The sequence below is a fragment of the Akebia trifoliata genome, chromosome 12, assembly GCF_017979445.1.
Source record: "Akebia trifoliata isolate Shusen 1 chromosome 12, ASM1797944v1, whole genome shotgun sequence".
In the NCBI taxonomy this organism is placed as follows: Eukaryota; Viridiplantae; Streptophyta; class Magnoliopsida; order Ranunculales; family Lardizabalaceae; genus Akebia; species Akebia trifoliata.
In genome coordinates, this window is record NC_141386.1 from 4,105,267 (window position 1) to 4,118,998 (window position 13,732).

The 13,732-nt window shown below is 33.1% G+C and overlaps 2 protein-coding genes and 1 non-coding gene across 3 annotated transcripts; all 3 read left to right on the plus strand.

The window, feature by feature from the left end:
- The first annotated feature begins 640 nt into the window (after window positions 1-640).
- On the plus strand, window positions 641-4,332 carry LOC147388697 (putative disease resistance protein RGA3). The gene has a single exon (XM_086417488.1). The coding sequence runs from the start codon at window positions 700-702 to the stop codon at window positions 4,156-4,158; it is 3,459 nt and encodes a 1,152-aa protein (XP_086273614.1). The 5' UTR covers window positions 641-699; the 3' UTR covers window positions 4,159-4,332.
- Window positions 4,333-7,705: 3,373 nt separating this feature from the next.
- On the plus strand, window positions 7,706-8,152 carry LOC147388698 (E3 ubiquitin-protein ligase RING1-like). The gene has a single exon (XM_086418372.1). It carries the CDS (start codon window positions 7,706-7,708, stop codon window positions 8,150-8,152), a length of 447 nt encoding a protein of 148 aa, XP_086274498.1.
- Window positions 8,153-13,047: 4,895 nt separating this feature from the next.
- On the plus strand, window positions 13,048-13,192 carry LOC147388699 (small nucleolar RNA snoR135). The gene has a single exon (XR_015171081.1). It is a non-coding gene; the product is annotated as a small nucleolar RNA snoR135 (small nucleolar RNA).
- Window positions 13,193-13,732: the final 540 nt, after the last annotated feature.

Below are 13,732 nucleotides of genomic sequence, written 5' to 3' on the forward strand. Positions count from 1 at the left end.
CAAAGGAAAACTACGCTAGTGGCACCCCAACTCCTACTTATTACAGTCTCATTTTTAAAATTATTTACATACCCTAATTAAAGATTAAAACTCACCATGCAAATGCTAGAAAGGTTTGCCTCAAATTATATCTTGATGTAATAAAACATTATAACAGTCGATCACAATTTTAGTAATTGTTTATAATTATGACTAGGCTCAAATAAAATCTTAAATCCAAAAAATAAAAAAAATCTATTAAAAAAAATAGAAGAAAGGTGAATATCCATTTCGTGCATTAAAATTTTTGAGTCAAGTACACAATTTATTTCAATGCCCATGGCATGTATTTGTCATTTTTATAATCTACGAACTTGTGAATTTGTCAATTTTAATATTTACGAATGTGTGAATATACAAGTGAATTCATTGATTATAAAAGTGACAAATTCACTCAAAAACATGTTTTTGAAATTAAATTGAGCAGGGTATTTAATTGGAATTTGGACAAAAGTTGTGCACGTTTTGAAGAAAATTCTTTATTTTTAATTAAGGTTTGTTAAGTAAAAGTTGGAGTGCCAATAACAGCTCTCATGGAAGGGACAATGACAGATTCTAATCTTTCATTCATGTTCTGTTCTCTTGACTTTCACCCTTCATCCTCATTGCTTGCTTCAGTTTGATCCATTTGCCTCAACCTTGTCTCTCTCATTTTCAAGTATGGCGCATGCTCTCGTTTCCACTGTTTTGAAGGAATTGGGATCCATCATCCTTGAAGAAGCGAAGAAAGAGGTGGGACTGGTGTTTGGTACCCCTCAAGAAGTTGAAAACTTTACTTCTACACTCAAATCTATTCAAGCCGTACTCATAGATGCAGAGGAGAAACAAGTAAAAGAAGAAACGGTGAAGCTTTGGTTAGAAAAACTCAAAGACGTGGCCTACGACATGGAAGATGTGTTGGACGAATGGAGCACTGAAATTCTCAGATCGGAAATCGAGGGAGTTGGTGTATTAGAGAAGATATGCTACTATTTGTTCTCTCTTTGCAATTGCAATTGGAATTGCTTCAATCAAGTTTCTTTACGTCGTAGTATCGGCCATAAGATAAAAGAAATAAAGGACAAACTAGATGTGATTGCAAAGGAGAAAGACCAGTTCCAGCTTATCGAGAGTGGGATGAGGACTACTACTGCGGAACCACCAATATTTCGAATGACTAGCTCTATGATTGATGTATTAAATGTATGCGGTCGTGACCACGACAAAGATATTATACTAAGCAAATTGTTGAGCGAGAGTAGTCGGGAAGAAATAAGTAATGTACCAGCTGTCATCTCTATATGTGGACCTGGGGGAATTGGGAAGACTACTCTTGCCCAAATGGTCTTCAATGATGATAAGGTGAAAAACCATTTCGAGAAGAGAATGTGGGTGTGTGTATCTGATCCTTTTGATTTAATAAGGCTTGTCAAATCGATCATTGAAGCTGCTGGTGAGGACGTCACTAATTTCATTCAGTGGGAAGTTTTGATTCAAAAATTATATACATCTATCACGGGAAAGCGGTTTCTACTCGTGTTGGATGATGTGTGGACTGAGAAGCACGCCGACTGGAGTCCATTGAAGCTTGCTTTCAAGGCTGGTGCACAAGGAAGCAGAATTGTCGTTACTACGCGCAGTAAGAAAGTTGCATCAATGGTGGATTCGGCCTACACTCATGATCTGGGGAAATTGTCCGAGGAGAAATGCTTGGAATTGTTTAAACATATTGCTTTTCACGGATGGAGCAAAGAAGAGTGTGAGAAAGTGAAAGATATCAGCGTGGACATCGTAAAAAAGTGCAACGGTGTGCCTCTTTTCGTCAAGGCTTTGGGAGGTCTCATGTTCTTTAAAAAAACCAGATCAGAGTGGGAACAAGTCTTGGAAAGTGATGCATGGGAATTACAAGATGTTGAAAAGGAAGTTTTGCCTGTTCTCTTGTTGAGTTATTATGCATTGCCCTCAAATGTGAAACGTTGCTTCATGTATTGCGCTGTCTTTCCAAAAGATCATAGGATAATAAAAGATGAGTTAATCAAGTTGTGGATGGCGCAGGGTCTTCTAAACTCCACGGGAAGAAGAGAATTGGCAGTAGTGGGCGCTGAATATTTCAATGAACTACTGACACGCTCATTTTTTCAAAACATGGAACGAAATGACGATGGAAACATAATTTACTGCAAGATGCATGATCTTATTCATGATTTTGCCCAATTTCTCACCAAGACTGAATGCTTTATCATGGATGGTAACAACACAGAATTCAACAACAATAGCAAGAAGGTCCGCCATTTAAACGTTACACAGTTTACAGATTTAAGTTCCATCCTTCCTTCCATTTACGAGGCAAAGAATCTACGGACTCTCATCATCGATGGAGATGCATGGGAATCAGAATCTTCTCCAGCTCTTTCTAATTTGTTTTGTCAAGTGACATGTCTTAGAGAACTATCTTTGTGCATTCGTAATCTTGAAGAACTACCACATGAGGTTGAGAAGTTGATACATCTTAGATACTTTGACTTGTCTATTACAAGGTTGAAGGAATTGCCTGAAACAATTTGTAGATTGTATAATTTGCAGACATTGAAGCTCAACTATTGTGACAGGCTATGTAAACTACCTCAAGGGATTGGGGAAATGATTAAGCTGAGGCATCTCGAACTTGAAGGAACTTATGAACTAAGCTACCTACCTCAAGGAATTGGTAGATTAAGTTCCCTTCGAACATTGTCTAAGTTCATTGTTGGCGATGCGATGGGAGGTGGATGCAAAATTGGAGAATTAAAAAATCTCAATCACCTCCAAGGGGATCTAGAAATATTTCAGTTGGAAAGAGTTGCGGATGTAAATGAGGCTAATGAAGCACAATTGAAGAATAAGCAACATCTCCATGGTCTATGTTTGAGCTTCAAGGTTTGGGATTTGGGCAACGTAGGAGAAGGCGAGATCGAGAGGATTGAGGGTGTGCTGGAAGGCCTCCAACCACATCGAAACTTGGTGGAATTGCAAATAAAAGGTTACCTTGGTTCTAAGTTCCCTAATTGGATGGAGGATTCAATGTTGCCCAAACTCTTCGCTCTTGAAATAATTGATTGCAAGAAATGTGTGGAATTTCCTGCTATTGGGAAGTTTCAATTTGTTCAGAAACTCAGCATAAGAAACATGTATGAGGTTAAATTGATGGGTCAGGTGTTTGGTAGAATTGCTGGTAATGATGGTATTGTGACAATTCCTCCACAATTGAAAGAACTTTATATCGATGGTATGGTTAACTTGGAGGAGTGGGATTTAAGGGTAGAAGATGGAGTGATTATGCCATGTCTCAGAAAATTAACCCTTGGGAACTTTCCAAAGTTTCAGGTTTTCCCAGCTCTTGGAAATTTACCAGTCCTTGAAAGCCTCAATATAAGAGAAATGAATTCGGTGAAATATGTAGGTGTTGAGTTTTTAGGAATTAATGCGGATGTTGATGATGATGATACAAAAAGAGGTGGTGAAGAATCAAGAGTTGTGGTAGCATTCCCACAGTTGAAAGAACTTTATTTGTATGATATGGATGAGTTGCAGGAGTGGGAGATGTTGACAAGGGAAGAAGAAGAATATGTTGCTAGAAGTGGAGGAAAAGATATAATCATCATCATGCCACTTCTCCACACATTAACAATTTATGGTTGCCCCAAGTTAAAGGAGCTACCTCACTACATATTCCCTGCTTCACTAAGGAAACTGACCATTGCTAGTTGCCCAAAATTGACTTGGACACCATGCCTTCCTCCACTCCTTGAACTGTTGATTTTAATAAGGGATGTAGGTGTTCTTTCAAGGTCATTGCCCACCAACCAAGTTAACAATAGCAACAACAATCTCAAGTCTCTACTTATCAAGTTTTCACCACATTCATCACTCCCTGAAGGTTTGGCTCATCTTACATCGCTCCAAAGCTTGTCAATCGAGGAGTCTAATTCCTTGATGTGCATGTCTAAGGAGCTGAAACAGCTCACCTCGCTTCAAAGCTTGTCAATTACTGGGTCCTCTGTTATGGAAGCACGTTGCCAAAAGGAGGTAGGAGAGGACTGGAGCATCATATCACACATCCCCAACATCAAGATCAACAACAGGGACTTGAAAAGAGAGTGAGGGGCTTTAATATTAGAAACACGCATGCATCATGACTCCACCGAGATCTGTGAGAGGTAAAGTTCGTTTTTAATTATTAAGTAAGATTTTACATTTGAATTTTGAATTAAGAAAAGAAACTAAATCCACTCCTAATTGGTTGATTTGAGGTTTGCTCTCATCATCACATCATATCACATGCCAACGGTTCAGATGATGGGATGGTCATTTTAAATCAATATTCATATTTGATAAGATACTTATCGGATTCGGATTTGATATATATATATGTATATAAGAAAATAAGTATATTATATTATATAATAACTATCATATCTATTTGGATTTGATTTGAGTGCTATACAAAAATTGAATGTAATAAGTCAATTTTTTATTTTTTTTTACAAAAAAAATATATATATATCCATCCAAATTCAAATCTATATTCAAAATCTTTGAATAATATTTGATTATTTGAATATGAACTTGGATAATTGACTATCCATTGATAGACCTACTAAACGTTAGGTTTTAAAAGTAAAAAATTTCGACTTGGATGGCCATCCAGTGGAGTCAAGCCTAACAACTTAAAATAATATAAAATTTGACTTATAAAAGTATTTTAAAAAAAAAATTAGTTTCTATTTTAAGCTAAATAAAAGATTTAATTTTATTTCTCTACAAAAATATTATGTATAATCAAATAACACGATCGAGTTTTTTATTTGACTAGGTGCATTTTCAAGTTTTACCAAGTTGATTACACCCTCCAAGTTGGTTTCTTTGAATTTTGGGGCCATATCCCCTCAAAATACGATCAATTCGAGTTGACTCAACCAAGTTTGAAGTTAACACGATGATTTTGTAACTATGCTAAAATCAACTCTCTTTTTGGCATTTTCCAAGGTTTCAATCAAACAACGGAAGTCATTTTCCCATGATCATTTTTTCAAGGAATTCTTATTCTCTTAAAAACGAATTTCATACAATGAAATAGAACCTATGGAATTAGTAGGTGACCTATCTATGATCTGTTGAGAATTTCATAGTAGAAGCATTCAACTTCTTTTGATAAGGCACATTGGCTAAGAGTTAAAGTGATGACTTCTCTATGTTTGGTAGTTTAAACCTTTAAAATGTTTTTGTATAGTTTTTATAATATGTCATTAACAATCATAAAAAATATTTGTTTTGTCCAGGATAAAGAACAAATTAAAAAGATCTGAATTTTATAGAAGATGTTCCTAAAGAAGAAGTAGCAGTTGTTGACACAAATTTCATGACTATCATCATGTTCAAGACTCGTCTATGATGTTTGATTTGTTATGTTTGTGTCTTGTATTTTAATAAGTGGTAATGGACCATAAATCAATTAAGAGAGATTCAATAGATTTAACTTGTGATTTCTTCCAATATTTTTGTAACTTTTTCCCTATTTACGGCTTTGAAATCTTCTATTAGGGATTTTAAAACATGTCCTCATTCAAGATTTGTTTTAGTTGGAACTCAATATTAAGAAGATAAAATAAGTAGAACATGATTTCAAACATTTGGTCATATTGAATGAACGATTTAGTTTGAAAACACATGGTATGAACGTGGAGTGGCATGTTTAGTAACCCGAGTTATTTTGGATAAGTCATCTCATGCTTTACGAGAGAAATCATAAAACTCGAATCACAACTATTTATTAAAATATATCTATATAGAATTAATTATAATATTTTTATTAAAATAAATAAGATTATAAGGTCATTAATGACAAGATTGTTTTCTATTAAAAAAATAAAATTTAGACCATAAAAAATAGTTATTTTAATTAAAAAATTAAAATTAAAATCTCAGTTGACTTGGCTGAGTTTCTCTATGTCGACTGACATTTTCAAAATAACATCTGAGTTCTAATTTGTTTCATGAGATGGTGTGAAGTCTGAGACGCGGTGTAAATCCATCTTAGTGGTGACCGATAAACGTGAATTCAAATTTAATAATGTTTAAAAGTAATTTAAATGATTAAAAATTCATCATAATAATAATAATAATAATAATAATAAATAATTTGGAAAGCAGTTTCCTTACTAACTTAGTTAGATTTTAAGTCTTACTAAGGATCGTTTTGCTCAAATCAATTATCACATTGACAATCCAACACCACAACCCTTAAGATTTCATGGAAAAATTGAAATAAAAATAATTAAAAAAAACAAAAGGGGCTTGATCCATGGTTTTCAAAATGGATAATAATTGGACTTCCATGAAACTCCCAAATTTAAAATTAAAATTCAATGATAAAAAAATTAATATTTTTTTCAAAGTTCATAGAACCTTGTCGTTTACATTGGCACGAGGTGAGGCTAACAACCCTGAAATCTTACGAACTTGGTGGACTCTAATAACTCGGAAAAATTAAGAAAAATACTTTCTTCACGACGTAGAACTTAAATGGATTTCTACATGAGTCGTGATAATCTAACTCCCCTACGTGGCATACTCAAAATACTCTCTTGACATGGCATGTGCTAAAGCCATAGATTTTATGGCTCAAACTACACATCTGCACATCCCCATAAATATGTGCAGTTATGTATCCCGAGAAAAATAGATCTACATGCAGTTCTAGCATATGTCACATCTGGAGAGTATTTTGAATATGCTACATGGGGGAGCGAGAAAATCATTACTTTTTCTACATCAACAATCCAACACTAGGTCCTCTAGATTTCATGGAAAAACTCAAATTAAAAAAAATCAAGAAAACTATTTATGTTAAAATTAAAATTCAACGAAGGATCCCATAAAAAGAACTCTTAGTAAGGATAATCTTACTAAAAAATTTAAGAGTCGTAATAATTGGACTCTCCTTTCATGTGGCATACTCAAAATACTCCCCTGACGTGACTTGTGCTAGAACCATAGAATGTATCCCTCAGGATACACAATGACACATCCTTAAAAATTAAAAAGGTGAAAATTAATTAATTTTTTTTTCAAGTTAAAAGAATTTTCTCTCTAAGGCCCTGTGACATCGGATCATGTATTTGGATTCCACAAGACGAGATAAACGACCAGTAAGTTTTGAAATCTTACTAAATTAGTAAGGATAATCTTACTACAAAAAAATTAAATATTACCAGGTCGATTCTATCACAACTAGAACTGTCTAAAAATATTGAAAAATAAAAATAAAATTAGAAGATTAGAATTATAATGGAAAAAGGAGTTCATCAGTTTCCCAATAAATAAGTGTCTTTCTCTAATATAGAAATTAGAGAGAGAGAGAGAGAGAGAGAGAGAGTTTGCGTGAAGAAGCCATGGATAGTCATACAAAGAACATGCAGAGAAGCCATTTTTATAAACCGAAGCCGAAGCGAAGATCGTAGTTAGTGTTAAAAGGATGTATCAATGGGTGGAATCCACATCTGATTACCCATCCTAATCCTTGGACCATTTGAAGATGCTGCAGTGATCAAAACATTTCCAATAAATTTTCCCAATATTTTGATCCATCATGACAATGAACTGATCTATATGTCTCTTTGTTGATCTTTATCTCTCAAATCTTATTCCTATGTACTATTGGGATACCTTCAGCGAAATTGTATCCGATTTTGCTAAAAAAGCTGCATTATGTGCCATGGAAAAACTTTATAAAGATGTAGACATCTTGGTAGAGATAGAAGTTCTAACTAGTACTACTTTCCACGACATTAACGTTGGAGACGTAGAATACGAAAGAATGCAACAAATTGTGAGAGAACTGACAGAATTGATTGGAACTAATGAACAAAGTGTGATTCCTGCATTAAAATCTTCCGTTGAGACGTTAGAGACAGAGAAATTCAAGAAAGCAGACGAGTTGGAAGAGATGTGCTGCACCATATGCTTAGATGGGTTGGTGGTGGGTGTTGATGTTACAAGTATGCCATGCTCGCATTTGTTTCATAGAGGTTGCATCATCAAGTGGTTGGCAAAGAGATACACATGCCCTACTTGTCGTTTTGGGATGCCTATTTGATTATTAGTGTTTTTTATTCATTTTTTGTTTCCATGTATTATATAATTTCAATAATAAATAAATGTTTGATTTAATTTGCTTAAAGAATTTGTTGTTGATCTTAACTTTCAATTGAGTGATTACAAGTTTAATTATTACATTTATAAGTAATTGTATCCGATTGGTATCGGGTCGATTTTGATTCCAAGGACCTCATACTTGAAATCAAAATCGATAAGAACTAGAAGCGAGATTTTTTTGAGGTTCGTGTTCTCGGTATATGTGAAATCAACCCAAAACTGACACATTGACATCCTTAATTTGGGAATTCGATTAATAGCTTTAGCAATATTATTCTACTGTTACGGATGAAAAGGGTGGAACAAAATATCCGCAGCTACAAAGAAGAAAATCCAACAAAGATTTTGCATTTTAAGATAAGCAACAGGGATAGGACCCACATAAGATACAGTCACAATGTGAAAAAAAAACCCTATATTTGACAGCCCAAGGCCATCGAATCTCATAAAATTTGACTGACCAAAACATCAAATTTTTCATTGTCAAATATATTTTTTGAAGGATTGAAACCGTCAAATTAATGAGGATGGCAAAATTTTGTCGACTCTACGCCGTCGAATTAGGGAACATAAAAAATTTCTACAGTCGTGGGCTATCAAAATTCAATTTCTAAAATTTGTGAGCTTTGACCAGTCAAATTTTCAATTTTCGCATAATGTTAATTCGTATTGAGCTCGAGTAATTCAGAGTTTGGGCAACCCAAGAATCACAACCCCTTTTCTTGAGAACAAGGAAATAGGAGAATAGATAGCTTAGACAATTGATTGGTTTACTTGAGCAAGAATTATTGGACCTCCTTGAGATTCAAACAACCTTTCCTCTTTCATTAAGTTCACGATCTTTTTTGTAAATTGTTCTATTGCGGCCTATTATACAAGCATTCAAGAATTACAACCAAATTAACAAGAAATAATTGATACAAAGAAGCAAGACAAGGAGGTGAGCCTAAGTACCCAACCTTGAATGGCTCATTGTCTCTTCTAAAGCTATACCAAGAATGAATTTGAGCCAAATTGGGAATCCCCTAAATTAGAAACAGAACAGATTGTTCAGCATCAAGAACACCAATAGATTAATTTTTTTTTTCCTTTTTTAAAGATAGTTATAAAGGGAAATAAACATAAAGTTGGAATTATTATTGCCGAAAGTTCCATTCAGCACAAACATAGGGACCAATATTGAGATGAACATAAAGGCCTGTTTGCTTAAGCAGCTTAATAAACTGAACTAGATCATATCTCCCCTCAAAATAGTACTACAAATATTAAAAAATTAAGGAAAAAATGTTGGAATTATTATTATTATTATTATTTTCATTATTAAAATTATTTTGTAGCCCTTTCACATATGCAAATTTTATATAAATACTAATTGATTCAAAACATTAAGGATAAAATTGAAAATCATGTTTGTGGTCTGTCATTGGTTACCAACATCAAATATGATGTGTTATTGAACATCCTATCAAAGTTTAAGTAGTATTCACTTAATACTAGAATTTTACTATGGATAAAAAATCTAGTATCCTCTTTTATAAATATAAGTGATCGTCTCCCCTCTCTGCACACACAGATTATTCTATTATTGAAATAGAGGTTCTCATCACTAAAGGTATAGGTAGAGTTGGGGTAGTACGCCTATTCTTCGCAGATCAAGATCAAAATATTATTCGTGAATTATCGGAAAAGCGAATTCAGGTATTTTAATATTTATTATTTTTCAATTCGATTATTATTATTATTTTTTTTTTTTTGTTGAAAATCAAATCATCCTAGATCCATGAATATTATATTTATAGTTTGTAGTATTTTCTCAAAAAAAAAACACCCATTAATCACTCTGGACCAAAAATTTAAGAAATAAATGAAAAATTAGAATAGTTCCATTACTTCTCCTTGAGAAAGCTCATGATCATTCCAGTAAACATAGGTCTGGATAACATCTAAACCTCCTTCTTTGGCCTTCTGAATAAGATCTGGCCACATCTGCAACCCAGCCAGAAAACATCATTTTTAAATAATAATAAATAAATAAACCTTGAAAAAAAATTCAAGTGTGAAAATTCAAGAAAAATTGGAGGAAAAAAAGAAGAAGAAAAACAGAAGTATCCATATGGGCAAAATGTCAACAAGCAAAAAAAAAAGATGCTGGAAACAAGATGATCAGACCCCTTTGTGAAAAATTCCAGAAAAAACCAAAAATTGCATAAAACAATAAAAACAGAGGTGGGTACCCCATTGACCAAAAACTTAAGAAAAAATGCAGAAAACAAGAAGATTAGAGATATCCACTAGAGAAATATTCCAGGAAAACAAAAAAAATTGCATAAAACAAGAAAAGTAGAGGAACCCCATTGGCCAAAAACTTCAAAAAATGCAGAAAACAAGAAGATTAGAGAGACCCATCAACCACATTTACAATAAAATACCTCAGGAGTGCTTCGTGGCGTGGGTAATGTATGGATCCGGAAATAAGAATTCTCCGCTGCCCATCTACGATTATAGCTTTTTCGTCGTAAGATACAGAAGCTGTGACAGACGAAAACCATGAAAATATGACTAAAATCAACAAAGATTTGGTTCCTAACACGCTCCACATTACAAGCCTCGAACCATCTCAAAGCTTTGATCCTTTGTTCCTTTGTTTTTCTTTCTTTTCTACGAAAGAGGGGAAGGGAAAAAAAAATAAGAAAGAGAAACTGAGACAGTGAGACTCTGAGAATCGCAGAGTTTGGTTTATTCGATTTTTTAATTTTTAATTTTTTAATTTTTAATTTTTTAATTTTTTTAATTTTTTAATTTTTTACATTTCTGTTTTTGGAGGAGAGTTTGCTGGTCTGTGCTCCCGGCTTATTTAAGTGCCACGTGGACTCTGTTTATCTGATCTACTGATTCATCAATGTTTTTATTAAAAAAAAAATCTCTATCTAAAGATTTTGGGATAGGTGTGTTAACGGGTACCCACCCAGGTTTTGAATCCTTTTTATTGGAAGCTATTACAATCTATTGGAATGGAGTCAATTGAGAAATTAATAAGAACCAACAATGAGAATTATTTTAAAAAATTTCTAACGATTTCAATTTAATTTCTAAAGCCTATAAAATTTAACGATTTCGATTAGGACTCCTAAAGGACTCAGAACCAAAACCATCCCATTAATACCCCTTAATATGAGATTATGGTTTTAAAATTCAATTTCGCGTCTTATCTCGTTCATGTCAGATATCAAGTCATCTCGGATGATTTTCCGATACATTTGAGATGTCTTGCTCCAAAATTTGATTAATGAATATGGGGTCTTAAATCTAATTCGAAAAATTGACTTGTTTGTCTTTCTCGTCCATACCTGATATCGAGACGACTTGGACGATATCTCTCGATCTCGAAGGAGTTTTGAAATCATGTATGAGATAGGATGAATCAATGATGCCTTTGTCGTGCAATTTAACTTAAAAATAAAAAATTATTTTAGATAAAATCATTCTAAATCATCATTTTTGGTCATTGGAATCATCATTACATGTGTGGGATTGAAATTTTCCTTTGTGTTTTTTCCTCAACCTAATATTTATCAAATATTCTAAACCAACGGATAGAATTATATGATAAAGTTGATTTATGTTGCCCAAAAGATTGTGTTAAGTGTACCACAAAGGAGGCAGAAGTTGGGTTGCAACTCAATACCCATCTCATTATCATCTTCGAATTTGCGTAGTGTCTTGTAGAAAAAAAAAATGGCGACTTTGGTTGGATCACTATGGACGAGAATTAGGGTTTTCCTAAGGTTGCTCCTCCAACCACTTCCCCTTTTTAACATAAGTTCTTTGATTAAAAGAACCTAGTTAGCTTTACTAACTTGGAAGATTTCAAATCTTACTAAGGGTTGTTGGCCCTACATGGATTATTACATTGTAAATCCAACACCACAAATTTCTAAATTTCATGGAAAAACTCAAATTTAAGAAGAAAAAAAAAATCATATTTGAGATCCATGACTTGAAAATGGATGGTTATCGAAATTTAAAATTCAAATTATGGAAAATAAAATTTTTTTTTTTAAAGGAAAAATAAAATAATCAAAGTTCTTACAATATTTGTAATCTACAAGACTACAACCTCATCAAATCATGTTTTTTGTTACCACAAGGTGATGATGTCAAAAAACTTTTCTTACTTATTAAGATTTTTTTTTTTTCATATTGGAAACTTATTGATTATTATTTGAATAGAAAAATCTACTAATAAATAAAAATAATGATTTTCCAATTAGAAAGTCTTCACCCGATCAATACTCAACTCACATGGCATGAACACAAAATCATAGATAGTTAGAATAATGATTTTCTAACTAAAACTATCTATGATGATTCCATATCCATGCCACGTCAGTTTAATATTATTGACCGAGTGAAGACTTTCTGATTAGAAAATTAGCAGTCAATAAATAAATAATTATAACCCGAGTTAAATGGAGCATCTCGTGTGAAACGAGTTAACTCGGGCGAATGAACGAGACGAAACAATACGAGTGGCGTTGTATTTTCTCGAAATATAGGGGGGTATATTGGTAATTTTACTAAAAGGAGGTGAGACCTACAAAACCCTAAATAATCTTTATCTTATATATAGCCTCCAATACACTCCTTATCTATCATAGAAACCCTAGAGCTCCTCCTTCTTCAGCATCCCTCCATACTTCTCTATCGTATCTTCTTTCTCTCTTCGATTAATTTGTTTCGTTCTGTTATTTTCTCTAAACGATGTTCACTATCTCTAAAGATTAATTTCTCATATTTATATAAAAAAGTTATTTTTGGTTTGAATTTGAAAAGAGAAAAGCAGAGATTGTGTGTATCGGCAATGTGCTTAATAAAATGCACTTGTAGCTGAAAGAGTTCTCTGCAATATTCATTTGGGAAAATGGGCAGTTGTATTTCATTTCATCTAATTGATTTCTCAACAATCATTTTCCCTACATTCCTTTTCTTTTATTTTTACGATTAATAAATGATTTTCATTTAAATGGTGTTGGATTACCCTTTTTTTTTCTTTTTTTCTTTTTTTTTTATCTTTTTGGGATTTAAAATTACAGTAGAAGTGGATATTTTTGTGACTTTGAATTGGATCAAATGGTTGAGGTCTGATAAAAATTAATGAAGATTTTAGAAATATAGAAGAGAAGTATATTATCCTTTTTCAGATCACACACTTACATGGTGGTGATTAAGGTATGGTGTGGTGTGATCTTTCATTGTAAACCAAATGAAATCCTCTTTCAAATCGGAATGAAAGTCTCTTGCAAGAATTATTAGAAACAGATAGGGTGATTTCCCATATTCTTTAATTTTTTTTAACAAATTAATGAAAAAAAGATTAAAAACGAGTGTTGGGCGAGATATGGTGCTCTATAAGTCTCTCCTAATCTCTCTCTCTTGAAAATAACTTTTAACTATAAGTAATTAAGGATCTTAAATCAAATACTAAATGAAGATTTCAATTTTTGAAGAGAATTGTTTTCAA

Bases quoted from the DNA above. Each gene is read 5' to 3' on its own strand.
- LOC147388697 (XM_086417488.1), top strand. From the start codon at position 700: ATGGCGCATGCTCTCGTTTCCACTGTTTTGAAGGAATTGGGATCCATC.
- LOC147388698 (XM_086418372.1), top strand. From the start codon at position 7,706: ATGTACTATTGGGATACCTTCAGCGAAATTGTATCCGATTTTGCTAAA.